Source organism: Canis lupus, chromosome 22 (genome assembly GCF_003254725.2).
Source record: "Canis lupus dingo isolate Sandy chromosome 22, ASM325472v2, whole genome shotgun sequence".
Classification (NCBI taxonomy): Eukaryota; Metazoa; Chordata; class Mammalia; order Carnivora; family Canidae; genus Canis; species Canis lupus.
In genome coordinates, this window is record NC_064264.1 from 50,292,937 (window position 1) to 50,310,701 (window position 17,765).

Below are 17,765 nucleotides of genomic sequence, written 5' to 3' on the forward strand. Positions count from 1 at the left end.
AGCAACATTGCTCAACCCTCCCATAATATTCTCTGTTAAACAGAATTTTTCACTGTTTTGCTCTTGGGTTAAGTGATTGAGCTCTTCTAATGTAAATTGTGCTGTAAGAGGGAAGTAAAAGAAATGGTTAGTGGTTCTGGTGCTGTCTTTGCTCTTTCTCCATTTTTGGAATGTTGTGCCCAAGATTGCGAATCCGAGAAACCACCGAGGAGCTGACACCGATGCAAACACACAAGGGTTTATTTACAAGCTTGAGCTTGGGTCCAAGTATACCCGACACAGCAGAGCAGGGACTTGGACCCCGAGGCTAAGAGGCGTAGCAGCTTTATAGGGGCCGGTGGCCCATGGGATACACAGAAAGTTGCACAGTCATGTCGGTCCACATGCAGGTGGCCAATTGAATTACATCTTAGCCTATAGTATCCATTTGAGCTGGCCTATTACTTTGGTCAGAATTGGCACGCAGTTTTGGCGGGCACAAAGCAGGGTTACATTTCCGATTAGGGTGTGCCCACCGGCTTGACTAGGGTGGGGCAGCGCCTTAAGCAATAAGCAGGTCATGTGGGGGTCATACAGGAGGTGGCAGGTGTAGCACAAAATGGAATCAGTCCTGCTCTGCTTGTCCAGGGGTAGGAGATTTTTGTTAAATTTCCTGGGTCCCACATGGAACTGCTGTTCTGTAACCTATATGATTTAATATTTACCTCATTGGTGTTCCCAAGTGGTAAATAACTTCAGAACCAGCGTGTGGGTTCCTTTAAACTGGGATTATAGGCTGGAATTGCAGAACAAACCACAGAGACTTGAATTGAATCATATCGTTAGACTGACTGTTCCTTTTTCCTACTTCCTGATTTGAAGCCATAGGAATAGGATTGCTAATATTTTGTTTCATTTGGTTTTATACTTTCCAGTGTTTTCTCAGTAGTATTAACATAAAAACAAATATTCTAAGTACTTCAATTGACATTTTATTTTATTTAGTTTTTAAAGATTTTATTTATTTGAGAGAGACAGAGACAGAGATAGTGAGAGGGAGAGCACAAGTGGAAAAGAGAGGGAGGGGACGCCTGGGTGGCTCAGTGGTTGAGCGTCTGACTTTGGCTCAGGGCATGATCCTGGAGTCCTGGGATCGAGTCCCAGATTGGGCTCCCTGCATGGAGCCTGCTTCTCCTCTCTCTGCCTGTGTCTCTGCCTTTCTCTCTGTGTCTCTCATGAATAAATAAATAAAATCTTTAAAAAAAAAAAAAAAAAAAAAGGAAAGAGAGAGAGAATCAGACTCCTCCGTTGAGCAGGGAGCCCGATGCGGGGTTCGATCCCATGACTCAAGTTGCAGGATGCAGTAAGAAAAGTGCTTGACTGAGGGTTAAAAGACAAGGGTACATATTGGGCTGTTTTGCCCAGCAGCAGTGGTATTTCACTGAGTGTGCTTTGTGTTAACCTGAAGCAAAACCTAAGCCTATTTGTTTCCTTAGCTCCTGTCTGAACTACTGTGTGGTGCTTCCTTACTGTATCACTTAAATGTGTCAATTTGAATAAGCCACTACATCTCATTGGATATAAGTTTGTTCACTTCAAACATGGATGATGGTGGAGATGAGCAGTTCTGTTGGCCCTGGAGTAGATCATTTAGGAGACTATTATCACAACAGACTTGTTTCTGCGGAAGCTGATGGATAGTTTATTAATTCAACAAATAACGTGTTGATGCATTGATTTGCTAAGTTCTGGGGATTTCGTGGAGAGCAGTAGACCTAGTCATTGCTGTCATAATTGAAGGACAAAGTGTTATCTGGTCACACAGCAAAGGCTTTCTGGAGAAAATGAGATTTTGGTGAAACCTGAAGACTCACCCCTGAGTTTAACAGAATATGGTCATTTTTTCTCTCCTCCAGACTGCTGCTTTCCAATCTCATATCTCTCTTGCCTCTCTCTAAATTCTGTTTGTTGGTTCATTCAGCATCAGCTATTTATTGAATGATGACTGTGTGCCAAACAGTTCTAGGAATTTAAAACCTATTCCTGAACCAGTTAGAGATTTAAATCAGCTAGAGATTTCTGCTTTTATGGAGCTTATATTTTAATGTGGTAGGGAGATGCAGAGGGTAGACAATATTCAAAATAATAAGTAAATTATACACTCAAATTCTTCAAAATGCAGCCATAGTGAGTACTCTGTTTTTTTGCTCTTAGGCTGAAGTTCAGCAGCCTCTTTATTGTGGCCTGTGCAGCCATGCCTCACTCTCTGGTTGGCTTGCTGTTCAGGCCTTGTCCCCCTGACTCTGTTCTACTACGCTTTCATTTGTCAAGTCTCTTGCATAGGAACTCTGTTCTTGAATTAGAGTGTCTCTGTTGTCACGTGCCCTCTTTACTTTTCCTGCATAACATGCATCTTGATAATGGTTTCTTAGCTGCTGTATAGTCATTTAAGGGCCTACCTTTCCCACTAGACTATAAATTACATGAAGACTGGGATGGTGCCTTTTTTATTCCCTCCTGTCTTCAGGGTCTGGTACATGGCATATAGGCTAGGGAGCTGGAGAATGCCTGTGTGGGCTTGAGGGTGGGAGGGAAAGCCAAAGTAGGGAGGGGCTGGGGACCAGACTGGTACTTAGGCAGGCAGGATCCAGTACTGACACCACGTAAAGGATTTGAATTTTGGTTCTAAGGCAGTGGGGAGTCCTGAAAAGTTTAAACAGATTTTGGCAATACTATTTTGTCTTGATAATGTTTTATGCCCTAGAAATAATTAATTAGTTTGACACCTTCAAATGTGGCTGATTTAATTTTTATATTGTGAAAATAGTATCTTAATGGTAAAAAAGTTAAATATGTATGTGTCTGCAGCACTAAGTCAAAGTTCCCTCTTCCCTACCTCTTATCCTACTTTCAAGCAGTAACTCAAGCTGAGGTTTTTGTATATGTCCATGCATAAGCTTTTATGAGCATTCCAAGGTGTTTTTCTGTCTAATAAAGATAAGGTCATACTATAAATATTCTGCTACAACTTGATTCCCCCCACATTGTGCACTGCATTTGACATATTCTTAGAGTGTAGGCGTTACCTTCCTGAACCCCAGTCCTCATTACTCGGCATAGAGCCAAGGCATTTGGAACTCTGCTGAGTCCCGAAAGTCCTACCAGAATAGGCCATGCTTTCCCCTGGACTTCATGCTGTCCTTTTCTGCCTCTTGCTTTTTGTCTTCAGTTTTCACCTTGTGTCCTTGGTTTCTAGAACATATGAAATAACTTCTGAATTTGGATTTTTGTTCCTTGTTGTTCTTTCTATTTAGACTTCTTTTGCCTTAATTTTCCTGTAGTGGTGATGGTTCTCTTTAGGCATTCGTTTACATTTTATTTCAGAAGAATCCTTTCTGTTTTTTTTTTTCTTTCTTAAAAAAGAAAATTATTAAGTAACCTTTACTGCCTGTGTGGAGCTTGAACTCGCAACCCCAAGATTGGGGGTCATATTCTCGACTGACTGCACCAGCCAGGTGCTCCCAGAAGGAGCCTTTCTGAGCAGTGTTCTCCCTGCTCCCTCAGTACCATTTGTTTCCTTGTAACATTTATTTCAATTCTCAGTTGATTTGTTTGCTCCCTTTCGGTTTCCCTTATTAAAGAAGACTGTAAGTTCTGTGAGTGCAAGAACTATTTCATCTAGTATTATATTTGAATTAACCTCATCGTTTTAGACTGTGGCATATTCTGTTTCATGTATGTATCCTTTTTGGTACCAATCCCTTATTGAAGACCTTTAAAATGGTTTTCTGATTTTCCTACCGAAATACCAGCAACAAATTAAAAATTATTTATTTATATATCTCTCCACGTGCATGCTTGTGCATGTATCTATAGGACAGCTTACAAAAAAAGAAAAACGTAGGTCTCCAAATTTTTGATGGATACTAGACAATTCTTTTCAAAAAAAGATCACACCATTTCATATGACATCAGTAGTGAGAGTCATGTCTGCTTACCTTCAGGTCTTCACTTCTGACTATTGGCAGACTTTGGCAGATCGAACGTGGTCTCTCATTGTTTTAGCTTAAATGCCTATAATTATGACTCAAGTTGAACATATTTCATATATTCTTTTGGATTTCATTTTACGGAAACTTCTCATTTAATTTTTTGGCCATTTTTCCTGACAATTGTTGGTCTTTTTTCTTGTTGATTCAGGGGTTTTAATTAAAAAATGTTTTTCTGTCTGTAGTCTTAAAGGAAAGTTATAATGTGTGATATGTCATTGCCATTGAATTTGGAGCTATATGGGGCTTTTTAATCTCTTTATATTGCCTGAGGATACCTAAATAAATGTACTAAAAGAACATATTAGAGATGAGTATATTTAATAGTTTCTTGTTGGAACTGGTAATAGTTTTTAAATGTCCAATATATAATATATCCTGAATAAAATATCTTGGGATAAATGAATAACAAATGAAAACCTAATTTTTAAGGCGGTTTGATTTTACTTGGAAGTTCATTGAGTAAAATTTGCTTTTCATAGTAGGAAATATTCTTAAGAGTGACAGCTGAAAACACAGGTTGCCCAGTTAAATCTGAATCTTAGATAAACAATGATTTTTTAAAAAAAGTATGTCCCAAATATTGCATCATAGTAAGGAAACATATCTGTTAGTTAAAAGAAAAGATTGTTTTGTGGCAGTATATTGAAGTTATGAATTATGACAGTCAAAAAATTTTTAGAAGTTTTGGTTTGTGTAAACAGATATATGTATGTACACACATATATCCGTAATGTGTATATAATAAATATAACTAATGAATTCTGTGAATTATCTTTTAACATTTGCCTGTTTGTCAGTTCTCTCAAGCTAACGGACTTTTGTGACAGTAGTTTATTTTCTCTCCAAATATATTTTGCAAATATGCTGTTACACATTTGAAATAAAAGACATGTTAAAACTTTTCCTTTTAGGCTTCTTATAATCCAGTCTCCATCAGCCAGCGCTCTTCCTGTATTTTGTTCGCGAGGCACTAATTGTCCGCATTTGGCAGGTTTAACACTTCCTGACAGAGAGGCTATTAAGGGGAAGTATTCTCCAATAACTGTCACTGGCTTGAACAAAGAACCTTCAAACTCAATGTGTGGAAACCACTAACATTCTTAAATGACCCTTTTCATGGATTTTTGTCCCTTTAAGCTAAAATTTGGAGAATGTAGGGCCAGCAAAAACAGCAAGGTGTCATAAAGCAGTAATCCTTGATTTTTGGGAGAGTAGAGTGGGAGGTATAGATTTATCTCTGACTTGAGAACAATTGTTATTTGGAAAATCTCATTAGCAGATGTGACTGCTTGGAGTAGGAAAAAAAAAAGACTTAAAACTGATGTCGCTTTCAGGACCGCTTTGAACTTAACAAGCACCTATTTGTGGAGCAGACTGGCTAATGAAAGGAAATTAAATTTTTCTGACAACTTCCCCTGCCAACCTCCTTATTCAGGGGATGTTATTAGGTACTGAAGACTTTTAAGGAAGATTTTTTTTTTATTAGACATAAATGAACCAGTTATAAACATCCCCTGCCCCTCCTTTTGGGGGAGGATTCTGACATGGTGTTACACTACATTTTTAAATTGCTGGCTTAAAGGCTTACAAAATACCAGCCTTCACTTTAGTATTTTAAAGTTATTTTTTTTGAAAATTCATGCATTCTCACTAGCTAATGGTTTCAAAATATTGTCATTCCTTGTGATCAGTTTATATCCCTGAGTTGTAAAGAAAAGCCACATTTTAGCTTTCTCCATATTGTTCATGGGGAAGTGTATCAGGAGTGTCCTGTGCTAGGTAAGAGTTAGTGATCAATGAAATGGTTTAGATCTGAGGAAACTTTTTCTTCTTTCGGTTGCATTGGTTGATATTTAGCAATAATTAATCCTTACATCATCAACTCTTACCTTGTACTGTTTTGGAAAGCATTTGCTTTCCTTGGCTTTATCAGAGTTTCCTCCCACAAGTTGGCTCATGGAATTTAAGGTTTTAAATTACATAACAAGATGTGCCTAGTAAAGATAAAATATGTACCTGAGAGAAAAGGACAAGAAGGAAAGGAAAAAGTAATGGAGACTACTAAAGGAATTTTTTGGGGGGACAGTTGGCAGTTTCTGTAGATACTGGAACTTTACCTTTTATTTCTGGAAAATCTTGAGCCTCTCCCAAACAATAGAGAATCAACTCCCCCTGCTGACAGAATCCAGGAAAACATGACATATAAATATCAGAGGGACAGAAACAAGCTGGCTGTAGACAAGCTTTAATGATCTGATTTATGATTCAGTATTGATTGTAAACATCTAAATTCTGCTGTTAAATTCCAGCAACTGCACCAAGTCATTTGGCAATTCTAGTAGTGCTTCCTGCCAGCTCATTTCGAACTGCTTTGAGTTTCTTAATATAATAATGATGAGGTAGAATTTACATTCCACTTATGGTATTAATTTTACATTTCTCTGAATGAAAAGAGTTAGAAGGTTGTAAAATTGAACATTAAATGAATCATTGGAGACAGTAGTGCAATATATGACTGCCCTAAAGACATTGTGCAATGGCTGATGGGATTAATGTTGGGTCTCATTTCCTGCTTTTACAGGATGCAGATGAAGCTGTCAGAATTGCAAGGGAAATTGGTAAGTTCTTAAATTAACTTTGGTAGAGTTTCTAGGTCTTTCAGCAGCAGATATGGTTGAGTAAACATGTAATAAGTAACCCCATAGAGCAAATAATATTTTAATACTTTTTGGATTTTGATTACTTGTCCCTTTGGAAAAATTTATCAGGTGAATTACGTGTTCTATTATGAAAGTGAACTTTAAAGAGTAATTTGACTTTAATTATAGCCCTTTTGTAAGTTGAAAATCACTTGCTAGTTAAAAGAAGAAATTGTCTTAACACTTGAGCTTCAATGTGATATAAATTTTATGTACTAGTTAAATACAACTTCTTAAAGTTTAAAGAAATGAAAGGTTAAAATGAAGATTTCCTATTTGTCAAGGCTCTTGGAGTTTTTACCTTTTCTTAAGATGTTAAATATCTACTTTTAAAAATCTTGCTAGGAAAAAGAATACGAGAAATCAGAATGGAATATTCTAAAAACTGTCCCTATTGCTCATGACATTGATTCTATTTTCAGTATCTACTAACTTAAAAAAATGTATGAGGGCATATTGTTATCAGGGATTAGTAATGCTACTCAGTAACTATAATTGTATTAATCTGATTACTATTTATATACATTTGACAGAACATTGTAGGTATGTGAGAGAATCAGTGCCTGGCAATCAGGAAATCTCAGCATCTTAGCTTTCCTACATGGGTAGGACTAAACTTTTCAGCATCCTACTTTAACATTCTCTAGTCTTGTTTTCTCATTAAGATCGATTATTTAGAATGATTTTATTCACTGGGAGAGCATTTGATTTGGCAAAATTTACATAGTTGTGATATATATCTTATTTCTGAAAGTAATTGAGTTAGTAAATACATTCTTCACAGTCAGTTCTGGCTAGCTTAACAGGTCTGCAGTGACCTGGAAAGTTGCTTGGTTTCTGGGTCCCTGTGTCTAGTTGGGTCTGGCTAAATTATTTTGGTTTGGCTCATGGTTAAGTGTGTTTTGTTCTTTGTTTTGCAAACATTGCTGCTGCCGATGGAGATTTGGACTTAAGACCAGGTCTTAGAAAATTTTACTTTATCTTATAACTATGTCTCTTCCTTAATCATTTCTTCAGACATATCAACATTTTCAAAAAGCATTTTACTACTTCACAGGAAGATTTGCTAGATTGCTGAATAAGCTGGACTACATGGAAATGATTTGTGGTTTATTCTTTGAGAAAATCAAAAGCTGCCTTTGAGGTTTGAAATCGGTTGCATTCCTCGCAGCCTAAGAGGCATGTTGGGTACCTGCTGGCTTTTGGGGAGACTTTTTTTTTTTAAAGTAATTTCATTTTATTCTATTATATACTCTTAGATTTAAAAAGTCATCTTTTTGGTTCTAGTTTAGACAGTATTGTTATCCATAATAAGATAGATTAATACTATTAGCACAACAGTATCTACATAGAAAGGACAGACTATTTGGAGGAGCTTCGTGCAGTGGCAGTATTGTAGCCAATAGGTTTATCTGAGGCGCGATCATTGCTAATTGAAAGACTGTTTGGAGGAATTTAGAGAAATGAAAGAGATTAGAAGAAAATCTTGAATTACATTGGCATGCCATATTTTGAATTATGACTCTTCCACTCTTGAGCATTTCTTTTGTATAAATGGCAGGCTGCAGATTGCTTGCTTTCATGTCTTTTACCTTTTTTTTTTTTTAAATAATCTGTGACCTTTAAAATAATTAGTTAATCATAATGGGACTCTGAATAGTTCTCATCATTTGGCTTTCCTCCCTTAATATTTTAATGCTGTGCTTTACTTCCCTTTGAGCTTACTCCCGAGGTTACCTAATTTGATCTCAGGCTCTTTTCTTTATATTGAGGCATAACCTTTATGACTCCTTCCTCTTTCCTATCTTCTAATTCTTCTCCAATTACGCCTTCTCATTTGTGAAATAAATGATCGTAATCATGGCTGTTAAGTGTAGGAGTGCTGGAGTTTTGCTTATACTGAAAGAAAGGGAAGCCGTAAAACTTGACGTGAAATAAAACATAATAGAGAACTAGGGTCATCAGCTTTATAAAGCATTTGGAATTTCCCTGAAAACCTTTCTGAATCACCTCAGAAGCCTCCCATAAAACCTCTTCCCTCAAGTGCCAGCTTCTAAAATAAATGAAATTACATATTATTAGTCTCTTGGTATTCTGTTTTGTTTGGTGATTCATCAGTTTTGTTTTCTACTAATTTTATTGAGATCTATCACATTTTAACTACATTATGATTTTGATGGGCTTTTGTGAATTCATCCAAGAGTTGAATTAAACATTGATTTCATAGGAAAATGTGCTCCTAGTTCTAGACAACTGAATTATAATCAAACTTTTGAACTTGTCCATTTATAGGTAGCAAATTGTCCATGTCATAAATATCTATTCACAGATTTCTCTGTCTACTTCTTTCTGTGTTACATGGAGAAAATTAAATTGACCATCTTTTCTGTGGTTTCCTTCTCTCTTGTGTCTTCTCTCATGGAAACGGGAATCTTTGAGGACAAAGGAGGAAGCTAGCTGCCTTAAGCACTGATGAATTAGGTGTCTTTTACATAATAGTAGCTTTTGTTTATGGAGTATATTTTCCATGAATCAGGCACTTTGTGAATGTTATTTTTAATGCAAATTTTTGGGTTAATTATTTTTTACATTTAAGAAACCAAGGATTAGAGATGGTAAGTACTTTGCTCAAGGTCTTAGACCTACTGAGTGGTGGGCCTGCTTTAAATTTAGGTTCATTTAGCTCCAAAGACTATCGAGTTTTCATTATACTTTTGCTAAACTAATGAGATTACGTGATGAGAGCTCAAATTTGAGTTACTACTTTGTGTAAGGTACTGTAAGGCACTTACACATGTGATATGTGGAATTGAAGAAACCTTCTCTTATCAGTGACAGGGTGAGAGACTGTTAAGGCTTAATATGTTACTTCTGTGTGCTTGTTTTTTGGTCTTCCTCATCTCTCTCATTCTCACTCCTGATTTTTTTTTTCCTTTGACCTAAGTTTAGAGATACAGGGCTATTGATCCCCAGTTTATCTTTAACCCCAGAGATTGACAATGGTAATCAGTGAGCTTGATTTGCATTAAAGTTTGATCTTTTTATTTAATCAAAGGCCCGAATTGATTCGTAAAAAAAAAAACCAACCCCCCACCCCAAAACCCATAGATATATTGTAAATATAAAACTTGTCCTTTAACGACTTCTGGATAATTCTGATTCTTTTCTTTTACCTGTTTTTCTTATAGCCACAAATCATGCCCGATTTAAATAATATATTATTTTTGATCCTCAGATTCACCATACTCTAAGCCTGCTTCACCCAAAGTTTCTACATCTTGGTAAATGTCACTCCATTTACTCAGTGGCTAAAGCTAAAACCCAAGATCTATCCTGGTGTCGTTGCCCTGTCGTCCCATTGTCAATATATCAATAGATACTGTCAATCCTTCATTCAGAATACTTCCCATATTCACTACTCACTATCTTTTTACTACCAGTACTCTCTTGCAAACTACCATTGTCCTTGGAGGGACTGTGACAATAGTTTCTCTACTTCTTTTCTTAAATACTTCAAAGTCATTCTTCACATAACTGTCAGTGTGATATTTTAAAACTCTAAGTAATAAGGACACACCCCCATCTCATCCCACACCGTATCTGCTTTAAGCCCTCTAATGGCTTTTCCTTGCATTTAGATAAAATCAAAATTCCTTACCCTGACTACAAACCCCAAATGATTTGGCATCTGCCTTTCTCTTCAATCTCATTTTATACTACTCCCTTCATCGCCTGCTGTGCTTTAGTTACACTGGCTTTCTTGAATACACCAGACTTCAGAGCCTTAGAATTAGGCTTTTTTGGGGGTGGGGTGGGGTGGGAGTCTGGAGTACTCTAGCTGATGTTTTCACATAGATGGCCCCCCCCCCCTTTTTTTTTAAGATTTTATTTGTTTATTCAGGAGAAACAGAGAGAGAGGCAGAGACACAGGCAGAGGGAGCAGGAGGCTCCTCGCAGGGAGCCCGATGCGGGACTTGATCCCCGGACCGAGGATCACGTCCTGAGCCAAAGGCAGATGCCCAACCACTGAGCCACCCAGGTGTCCCTAGATGGCTCCTTATAGCCATTCATATCTTGGCTGACATGTCATTTCTTCAACAGAAGATACTCTGATATTGCCACTCAATCATTCCTCTTATAACCGTATTCTCCGTCTCTGCAATGATATTTTTCTTGTTCATTACTTTTTCCCTCAATATAGTATTTTGAAATTTTTCTATCATACAACATTTTGAAATCATACATTTTCAATCATACAGCATTTCAAAGTACAGTTGCAGATATGTATCCCACTAAATACTTTAACATAGAAGTCATTAACTGAATTCGATATCTATATACAGTTTTGTGTTTTTTTTTGACTTTTTATTTTTTATTATTTTTTAAAAAGTTTTGTTTTTTAAAAAAAGATTTTATTTATTTATTCATGAGAGACACACAGAGAGAGGCAGAGACATAGGCAGAGGGAGAAGCAGGCTCCCCACAGGCAGCCTGATGTGGGACTTGATCCTAGGACCCTCGGATCATGACCTGGGCCAAAGGCAGAAGCTCAACCACTGAGCCACCAGGTGCCCCCAGTTTTGTTATTCTGAGACAAAATTTATATACAGTAACATGAACTAATCTTAATTATACATTTGCTGATTTCGATGTATGCATACATCTGTGTGTCCTAAAATCTCACCGAGGTATTGGACATGACTGTCACCCCAGAGAGTTCCCTCATGTTCTTTCCACATCAGTTCTCACCATCCTCCTCAGGTCCAGAGGCAACTAGTTCTAAGTTTTTATACTAAAGGTTTGATTTTTAAAAATTGAGATAAAATTTAAATACTATAAAAGTCAATCTTTCCAAGTGTGCAGTAAGTTGGTTTTTGTATATTCACAGTGTTGTGCGACCACCACCATTGTCTGATTCCAGTACATTTTTATTACCCCCAACAGAATCTACTCCTTAGTACTCATCTGCTTATGCCCCTCCAGCCCTGGTCAACCACTAATTTACTTTCTGATTCTATGGATTTGCTTATTCTGATTGATTTGTAAAAATGGCACCTTTTGTGTCTGGCTTCTTTCACTTAGAGTTGTTTTCAAAGTTCATCCATGGTTTACTGTGTATTGGGGCTTCATTCCTTTTTATGACTGAGTAATGACTGAGTAATATTCTATTCTATGTGTATACCACTTTATGTTTGTCCATTCACCTGTGGATAAACAGTTGGGTCATTTCCTCCTTGACTATGGTGAACATGCATCTACATGTATTTGGATAACCAGCTTTAATTCTTCAGGGTGTATACCTGTTTGTGGAATTGCTGGGTTACATGGTAATTCTGTGTTTAACTTTTTTTTTTTTTAATTTTTATTTATGATAGTCACAGAGAGAGAGAGAGAGAGAGAGGCAGAGACATAGGCAGAGGGAGAAGCAGGCTCCATGCACCGGGAGCCCGACGTGGGATTCGATCCCGGGTCTCCAGGATCACGCCCTGGGCCAAAGGCAGGCGCTAAACCGCTGCGCCACCCAGGGATCCCCTGTGTTTAACTTTTTAAGGAACTGCCAAACTCTTTCCTCAGTGGCTGGACCATTTTTACATTCCTACCAGCAATGTTCCAGTTTCTTGACATCTTTGCCAACATTTGTTATGTTCAGTTTTTTTTTTTTTTTTTTAAATAATGGCCATCACAGTGTGTGTGAAGTGATATCTCACTAGGCCAGACATTGACAGAATGGATAAAAAATACAACCCAACTATATGTTGTTGACAAGACACTTACTTAGATCCAGAGACAGAAATAGATCAAAAGTGGAAGGATGGAAAAAGATATCCCATGCAAATAGTAACCAAAATATCTATACAGTCCCTGCATTATACAGATTCTGTTTATCTTTGCAAATGATTGTTTTATGTTCATTTAGTTACTGTTTTATAGATAGTGACCAAGTAGGTTACTTTCCTTTTGTATTTCTAGTACTTAACACAATGCTTATCCCATAGTATGTATTCAGGAAGTGGTTATTCAGTGAACAAATCTAAATAAAAATGTTGTATCAGTATACAAATGAATTAAATAATCATGTATGTAGAAATTATTTTCTACAATATTTATAGACCATAATTTGACAGTAATTTCTTATTTCTTTTCCTTTAATCTTTAATTTTGTAATGGATATACCTGGGAAGAACAGGAATATTAAGTAATCCATTATAAACTCTCTGTAAATAGGTAATTAAAAAATAATCTGATTTTTCAAGTAAATTTAGTTTGTGCTTATTAACGACTACTACCCAGCAATTCTTGTAGGTTGTTCTTGGATTCATTAGACTGGGCTAATGGAAGTTTTTAGGAATCTAAGATTCAGATGTATAAGATTATGTGACTGAACCTTATTGCCTTGTCCTTGTCTCTGGTGACGTCTTACATTCTTTGCAAGATAGATTCTATGTCTTTTTCTTTCTTCCTTCCCTCTCTTCCTCCCTTCCCCCCTCCCTCTATACCCAATGTGGGGCTCTAAATTATAACCCTGAGATCAAGAGTCCTATGTTCTACTGACTGAGCCAGACAGGTGCCCCCTTCCATTTGTTTCTTTTTGATAGTAGTCTTTATAAGCCTTGGCCTCTGTCTCTCATGAGTATGTAAGGGCTTTGGTCATCCTTTCTTCTATGCCTTGGCTGTTTTCCTTTGTCTATTCTTCCCATCTTCCTTTTGACTTGGCATTACATAAAAAACATTACTCATATTTGTTTGTGTGTTTTTTTAAATAAATAAAGACAAATTGCTTGTACTTAAGAGGGATAAAAATACTTGGCTAAGCCACCAAATCTTTTATTTCTTCTCTTTCATCCCACTTAGAAAATTTTTCACATGTAGTATACAACTGTGTGGTTGAAGATATATTAAAAAATATTATAATTTAGACCATCACAATCTCACATCCTGTTAATTTATTTTCCAGTTTGATCCTCGATATGTTTAATATGCTAAGGAGATTTAATAAATGCCTAAGGAGAAGTTATGTTGAAGATAATAATTTTAAAGTATTCTTTGTGAAATCCGATAAAAAGTGAGGTATTTTACTTCATTGTTTTCCCATTGTTGAAGTAATGTGGTGATTGAGGTCAGGATGATAATCCCTGGGAGATGGGAACTAGAGATCTTCATCCCCTCTCTCCCCGACCCCCAACCCAGCCCCACAATTGTCACTTAGGGTATTTACTTACATTTTCTTTTATTATTCCAGTATACACCTTTTGAATTTAAGCATGATTTTACAAGTTCTCTCTCTGTATTTTTACCATATTCATTCCCACTGCCTTTTTTTTCTCAGCCCTTAATCATATATTTTTTTGTTTTATTGTTATTCTTTCTTGAATTCCTTTTCTTTTCATTTTTTTTCTATTACTCTATTGCAAAAGACTCTGCATAATGTTCTGACAATAATATGAAAACAAGGAACCTTTGGTTTTTGTTAGGAAACTTCCTGTCTGTGAACCCCTTTTGCTTTAATCTATCAATACTTTGAAATGTGCTTGATTTCTGTTCCCGGAAATAGAGTTAGGATCTAATTTTTTTGTTTGCCTGAGTAGAGGGAGAGAGATAGACAAGATTAGTTTTTCTAAAGAGAATGATTGCCTTTCTGTCAACTAAATAAATAAAATCTTAACAACCAAAAAAAAAGAATAATTGCTTTTCTTTCCAAATCAAAACAAGTAATGTTGTTATTGGTTTACTTTAGCTTGTAATATATCTTGATTATAGCTGTATATGTACAATATTGGTTCATTCTTACTTAAACTAAAATTGTTGTTTGTTTATGTGTGTGGATGGTCAACTTAGGAAAGGCAAAATATCCTGTGTCCACTTCACACTTTGTTTTTCCATGGGAAAAATACAGTGATAATAAGGATCACCTGAGATATATACAGGTGATATATACACCTATATATATCTCTAGTAGTAGCAGAGATATGAATAATTCATAGTTGGACTGCAGTATATAACATGTTTATATTCTAGTTACTGGATGAGTATAGATCCCACATAGTACTGACGCATATGAATATCATTTTGGTCTGAAATGCGTGAACCCATACAGTATAGCAAAACTAAGTTGATAATGTTGAAATTAACTATAGCTAATTTGTAATTAAAAGAAAAATAAGATTAGGAGAAAATTATGAACAAACATACACAAAGTGGGTAATGCATTTGTTAATGGTATTCATTTCCTCAAATTTCTTGAATTTAAACTACCTCTTTGTATATATGATAGGAATTTTTCCATGTAGCCAAGTGTTGTATGGCAGCCATGTTTCCCAGTATATTCTGAATTGTGTTTCCTTGGAAAATTCTAGTAATATGCTAATATTTGAGTTCATGTAGCTGTCATTAATTCATAAGAGCACTAGTATTCCACATTTGTATTGCTCTTTCTTGTGATCGTAAGCAAAGAAGGGTTTTTCTTCATCCTATGTGTTTACTTCCCATCGGTCACATTGTGGGATAGGAAGGAGTTCTGCTGTCTTGCTAACCTCATGCAGAGAATAAAGCTGATGGAAGTTCTACCATTTACAATGTCATGGATCACAGAGGCAGGAATTAGAGAGGGCTCAATTGGGCTTTTCCCATGATTCAGTTGTATTTCATTATGTGGTTTCACTATTTATGCATGATAGTCATCATTTCCCAAATCTTGAATTCATCAACTTCTCTCCATTTCTCTACTGATCTCTTTCTGTTTAAGCTAATGTCATCTCTTCTCTCTCTCTCTCTCTCTCTCTCTCTCTTTCATCTCTTGTCTTAATCACTCTAATAGCCTTTCAAATGTATTCCTCTGTCAGGTGGGATTCTTTTGGAAACAGATTCTGGAATTTTACTGGGGAAATACTCTTGGGACCAACGTGTGTGAGGGAGTGAAAGAAACTAGACTGAAGGAGAAATTGAATTGAGTTGAGATGCAGACTCAACAAAGGCCTTAGCCTGCAAAGAGCTCTGGTCTTTTATAGTTGTTTCAAATTAGGGCCATGGGATTGAGCCTTATACACCCATATCAGCTTACCACTGGATGTGGGCTGCCCCTAAGAAGGGGCAAGATCATAGGCAGAAAACTGAGGACCAAGACTTCAGTAGCTGGGGGAATGGCTTAAAGTGGTGATCTGGATAGAAATCACTATTTCACAATTTTGATATATATTTTTCATGATTGTTCATTTCTGAGTACTTTCAGATTTTAAAAAAGATTTTAGTTTTTTTTTTAAGATTTTAGTTTTTAAATTTTATTTATTATTTAAATAGATTTTATTTTAAAATAATCTCTATACCCCAAATGGGGCTTAAACCCACAACCCTGAGATCAAGAGTCTCATGTTCTACCATCTGAGCCAGCCAGGTGCCCCAGATTTCTATTAGGTTTTTTGACTCATGATTCTTAGGAATGCATTTTAAAATAACTGAACATTTTCTACTTTTTATTCTATTAATTTCTAAATTGCTTTCTGGTAAGTGAATATGATCTTTTTAAATTTAGAATCTTTCTGAGTTGTTGAGAATTATTTTACAGCCAAGGAGTAAGTCACTTTACATATTACATGTGTACCTGAAAAGAATGTATATTCTCAAATTATTGTGTGATATATTTTATAGATAACCAGCAGGTCAAAGCTACCTATTAGGATGTTGAAATCTTGTAATGACTTTTTGGCTATTTATTTGGTCAATTTTTGAAAGAGTGAATTTCCCAGTTCTTCCTTGCTTGTTAGGTTTTGCCTCTGTATATTCTTAAGATAAGTTAATGGGTAATATAACAGTGTAATGTGTCATCTTGGCTAACTTTGCTTTTAATCAATGTGTAGCAAATTTTGGCTTTTTAATCTGATTTTTTGTGATGATAATATGTCTACACCAGCTCATTTTTCTTTTTTCCTTGTATGTTCTTACAACTTTTAAGTCAACCAGTGAACCATTGTTTTAGGTGAATCTCTTTAAGTATATTGCCTGGTGTTTCGTTTCTATTCAGAGTATTTGTCTTTTGACCAGAGTGTAGTCCATGTATACTCATTGTATTTACTGCCGTATTTTGATTTATTTATATTGTCTGCTTTTTAAAATTTATTATTATTATTTTTTTATTATCTGCTTTTTATTTTTGTTCCTTTTCTGGATTCTGTTTTCTCTTTTTTCTTGACTTCTTGATGTGACTTTAAAAATTTCTCTTGTTCTGTTTTATTTCATTTCCCCTCCACCCCTCTCCACCATGATGGAAATTTTACACTCATGTTCTAGTCTTTCAGTGTTTACTATAGAAATTTCAACTTTGGACACCTGGGTGGCTAAGTGATTGTCTGCCTTTGCTCAGGTTGTGATCCTGGGGTTCCGAGATCAAATTCTGCATCTGGCTCCTCGTAGGGAGCCCGCTTCTTCCTTTGCCTATGTCTCTGCCACTCTTTCTGTGTCTCTCATGAATAAATAAATAAAATCTTAAAAAACATTTAAATTTCAGAGATATTCCTTCAGGTGTCCTTTCAGAATATAGTCCTTCAGGCTATATTCTCCTATATTAAACTTTTTAAAACATTCACTTATTTTAAATTTCAGTCTAAAGTTTATCCTACTACCAAAGAAGTACTTTAATACTGTTTACCATTTATATGCTTTTTAATATTTTATTTCCTTATTTTTTTGCTTCACTAATAAAACTTTATTATAGGGTGTAATCATCCATTGTTGATTTAGCTTTACCCAAATGCTTATTTTCTTTGTTCATTGTTCCTTTCATCTTTGATTCTTTCTGTTTTTCCTGGAAGTTACTCTTTAGAAGTTAGTGTGGTTAGTTAATTCAGTTTTTGTTTGCATGAACTGTCTTTCATTCTTTCTTGAAAGATAGTTTTGCTGTATATGCAAATCTAGATTGATAGTAGTCCTCTATCAGCAAAGTGCTGGAATGTTGGTATTGTGTTACATAGCTATTGAAGACATAGCTCTAATTTTTGTTTCTTTGTAGGCAGTCTGATCTTTTTTGTCTGCTTCATAAAATCAT

The 17,765-nt window shown here is 35.9% G+C and overlaps 1 protein-coding gene across 7 annotated transcripts in view; it reads left to right on the forward strand.

Moving 5' to 3' along the window:
• The window catches only part of PCCA (propionyl-CoA carboxylase subunit alpha), a 462,094-nt gene that overhangs the window by 174,654 nt on the left and 269,675 nt on the right, over positions 1 to 17,765 (forward strand). For all 7 annotated transcript variants that reach the window (XM_049099422.1, XM_025440953.2, XM_049099423.1 and 4 more), the window contains one exon: positions 6,613 to 6,649. In XM_049099422.1, the coding sequence (XP_048955379.1) occupies positions 6,613 to 6,649 (37 nt within the window). The remainder of the gene's footprint in view (positions 1 to 6,612; positions 6,650 to 17,765) is intronic.